General features: G+C 37.1%; 1 protein-coding gene across 1 annotated transcript; it reads left to right on the forward strand.

Annotated features, from left to right (window-relative positions):
* Positions 1 to 6: 6 nt before the first annotated feature.
* LOC108378615 (odorant receptor 59a-like) lies at positions 7 to 504 on the forward strand (the record flags this gene model as incomplete). Its single annotated transcript, XM_017634917.1, has 2 exons — positions 7 to 32; positions 93 to 504. Coding segments are annotated over 2 exons (438 nt in total), but the record flags the coding sequence as incomplete, so codon positions are not given.
* Positions 505 to 3880: the final 3376 nt, after the last annotated feature.

Genomic DNA, 3880 nt, shown 5'->3' on the forward strand with positions numbered 1-3880 from the left:
CAGTGCATTAAGGACCAGAAAAATCTTTATAGGTAAGCAAATGGAAAATATTCTCATATCTGTGAGCTCGCTGATTTTCTCACCAATTTCAGGCTATTCGATTTACTGCAAGAAGTGATCTCTTTGCCGATGCTGATTCAGTTCACCGTAACAGCTTTCAACATTTGTGTAGCCATGATTGTATTGCTGTTCTACATAGATACGCCGCTCGAGCGGCTCTACTATCTGACATACTTCCTGGCTATGCCACTTCAAATCTTTCCCATTTGCTATTATGGCAGCAGCCTGCAGCAGCTTTTCGGTCAGCTGCAGTACGAAGTATTTCGATGTAATTGGCCCGATCAAACACGGCGCTTTAAGAAAGAAATGATTCTATTTACCGAGCGTGCGTTGAAGGAAACCACCGCTATGGCTGGTGGCATGATAAGAATACATCTTGATACCTTTTTCTCGACTCTAAAGGGTGCATATTCGCTTTTCGCAGTGATTATGAAAGCGAAGTAAGCTGGAGATGGGCGCTTTAATATACAGTGGCAGAAACGTAAATAGAAATGCGATATTTGAGAAGGTTTTGACAATTTTAATTTTTGTTTTTTTTTTAATTTTTCTTCTTTTTTTTAATTTTTACTATATTTTTATGAACGTACANGCTGCGATTTAATCAACGCAGAATAGTTCTAAACGATTTACCAACGCGATGCACTAAGAATGTAGTCTGGGTTTCCGAGCACATAGACATATTTCGGGAAACAACATTACGAACAAGCTGGCAAGGAAAGAAGCTAATCAAGCACTTTCAAAGATCACGTTTTAAAAGTAAGCAAAAAATAGATTTTTTAGAAAAAACCAGGTGCTGTCCCTTAAGAAAACGGGACTGTACTTTGAGTGTATATATACTTTGTACTATAAATCCCTCCACGTACATAAGCACAGTCAATGCTGTCCACTTTTAGTACATTTAACGAAGGTGTCTATCGAATCATTGTTGAGTTTCTTGAGCTCCATGGCTGAGGTGAACATCGCGCTATTTGGGCAGCCGGTTAGAAAACTTTCTATCTCAGCAAACGGTTCAAAAAACATCCTATCACAGCAGCCGACGTATTAAATTTATATTGAGAAAGAGCATTTTTGAACCAAATTCGGAGATAGCGCATTCTTCAACAAAATTCTGAAATAGGTTGTTTTTCAACCGTTTGCTGAGATGGGCGATCGATCTTCCACTCAGCCGTCGATATGTACTACTTATGCACATATATTTATGCATTAGCCTGCGAATGGATGGATGCATTTGCAACGAATATTACCTGACTTGGAAATAAATCGTTCCCCCAACATGTTGCTCCCGTATGGCGATTCGACCAACCCACAACCGGTACGTACCACAACTGGTAGCAAGCAAAGCAATGTGGTTGCCAGCGATTTGCTTTGTGGTCAGCGGCTCGCATGGTGTGTATACATATGTGTACATTAGGCATATGACTTGTTTCTAAAATTAAATATATGTACCTATGAGGAGAGGACGAGGAATGCTAGGAGCCCAACAAAAATAACGTTTTTCAATGTCTACTGCGTCGCACGAAATAGTACTCGACGAATGGTACATTAACTAAAGCCAACCTCCCGACTTAAGCTGTTATGCCTTGTAATCACAGATACATACAGTGACTCAAACAAACGACTACGTGTTGTTTTTTTTTGTAATGTTTTTTGAGCTAAATTTTTGTTGTGGTTATTTTCCTATAAAAATACCGTCCAAGCTTTAACCAAAAAACATATAAATCACATTTTCAAACTGTGTATAAAATTTTGGAAATGTCACCAAATTTTCATCAAAATTTCATTCTGAATCGCTAGAACATTTTTGGGTATGCCGTTTTATAGCCCATACAATTTTATTATAATGAAGTGTAAGTTTTAACCGGCTAAAAAATCGCGACGGTTTTTGAGGATTTTTTTTTACAGACTGCGTCTTACAAAAACAGGCGTTGATTTTTGGAAATTTTTTTGTTAACCGTCTCCCGCATTTTATTTCATAAGAAATTCATGCTTAAATGGAAAAAGTGCAAAATTCCGTAAAAAGAATCTTATGAATCAACAAGATTTTTTAGCCGTTTGAAACTTTAACGTCATTGCACTAAAATTGAAAGAGCTATAAAACTGCATACCCAAAAATAGTCAGATTAAATGTTGGAATTTTGATGAAAATTTTTTTAATACTCGTAAATTTTGTATAATAAAGTTTGAAACTGTGATTTATGTATATGTTTTTGGTTAAAGCTTGGACGGTATTTTTAAAGAAAATAACAAAAAAATTACAAATAGTTCAACATGTGGTCATTTGTTTCAGTCACTCTATATAGAAAATTCCAACTCGAGATTTATGTTTGTTGTTGGGTTTTTATCATTCTTCGTCCTCTTCTCATAAATTATTTATTTTTTGTTTAAGAAAAAGTCATATGCCTAATGTATATATGTATGCATGCATTTAAGTGCCAGATTAATGCGTGGTGGTACCCAGCAAAAAATCGGTAATCGCTTTTAGTGGCAAAGTGTTCTAGAACGCATACATGTATAAAAACTGATTTATTAAAATTTGAATTGCAAATGAAATTGAAAAAAAATTCAATGTCAGAGAGTTAATTCTTTTAAGACAATCCCTATTTTCTGTTTTCAATTTAATACACTCAGAAAAGACTCAGCAAAAATATATTTCTCCCAACACAAGAGCTGGTAACTTTAACCAAATAATGAAACTATAACCAAATTTTGTGTTGAGAGATATATAATTAGCTGAATTTTTTCTGGGGGTTATGTAAATATCTAGGCATTCTACATTAAATAGTTTCTCTGTAAAGAAGCAAACAAAGGCTTCTCTGGATTCGGTATATCCATGCATCTTTCATTAGCTTCTTTCTAATGTAAGGTGTTCTCCCTTCGTTCGAAGGTAATGTTGCCGATAAGGTAATGCCTTTTTGAAGCGAAAAGGTAAGCGATTTCCATCGCCTAGTTCCATTCCATTTTAATTTTTGTGGTAATCGTGTTTTTTGCTGGGTACGTGTATGCAGGTGGTTTTATATTGAAGCTTGCCTCTAGAAACAGATACACAAATGGAAGTGTCTATGCATGTACATTATATATATGTATGTATTTGTATGTTGTAATTTGCGTGCAACATAATGTTGCAGTAATCGAACCTCGCCATGGGTTAGTGGTGATTAGGGGCATCGAAAGCGTTGCAGTAGATGCCGTAGTGCTTGCTTACACATTTGTAGATATTCTGTTAATTACAGATTCTGTGGATGTGTGAGCTAGGGTAATTTTCTATTCCATTAACTTACTAATCGACGAATTAAAGTCTCTAATTCTTTGCATTTAATTTTGGAATAGTAAGATGTGGATTTAAATTAATTTCAGATATTAGTAACATACCGGAGGATGGTTCCGTGCGCAGATGTCCACTTAAGTGGGAAAAGCCTTTGAACGCCATTCAGCAGAGAGTGGCCAGTAGTGATCCTTGTGCGTACGCCTCAAATCGCAGCTCACAACGTCCGAATATTTATATCCACGATTCCTCTGGATAGCGACCAAACACCCGTTTGGAAGTGAGCTAAAGTGCGAAGGCGTAAATTCGCGGCGCTGAGTTCGGGACCCGGCACGTTAACACAGCGCCCAATGAAAAATTACAAAGTGCCTCGGATGAGACCCCCTTTTTGATGAGACCCCCTTTTTTGATGACGAATATGGCAAACGCATAAAGGTCTATAATCTGAGGGTATGCACCTGGAATATTCGGACACTTAATGGGGAAGGTGACTCTCCCCGTCTGGTTAATGTCATCGGGAAGACTAAGGCTGACATCAGCGCCATCTGGGAAATGCAA

Source organism: Rhagoletis zephyria, unplaced genomic scaffold, assembly GCF_001687245.7.
Source record: "Rhagoletis zephyria isolate East Lansing unplaced genomic scaffold, Rhagoletis_zephyria_1.1 Rzeph_scaffold_14539, whole genome shotgun sequence".
Lineage (NCBI taxonomy): Eukaryota > Metazoa > Arthropoda > Insecta > Diptera > Tephritidae > Rhagoletis > Rhagoletis zephyria.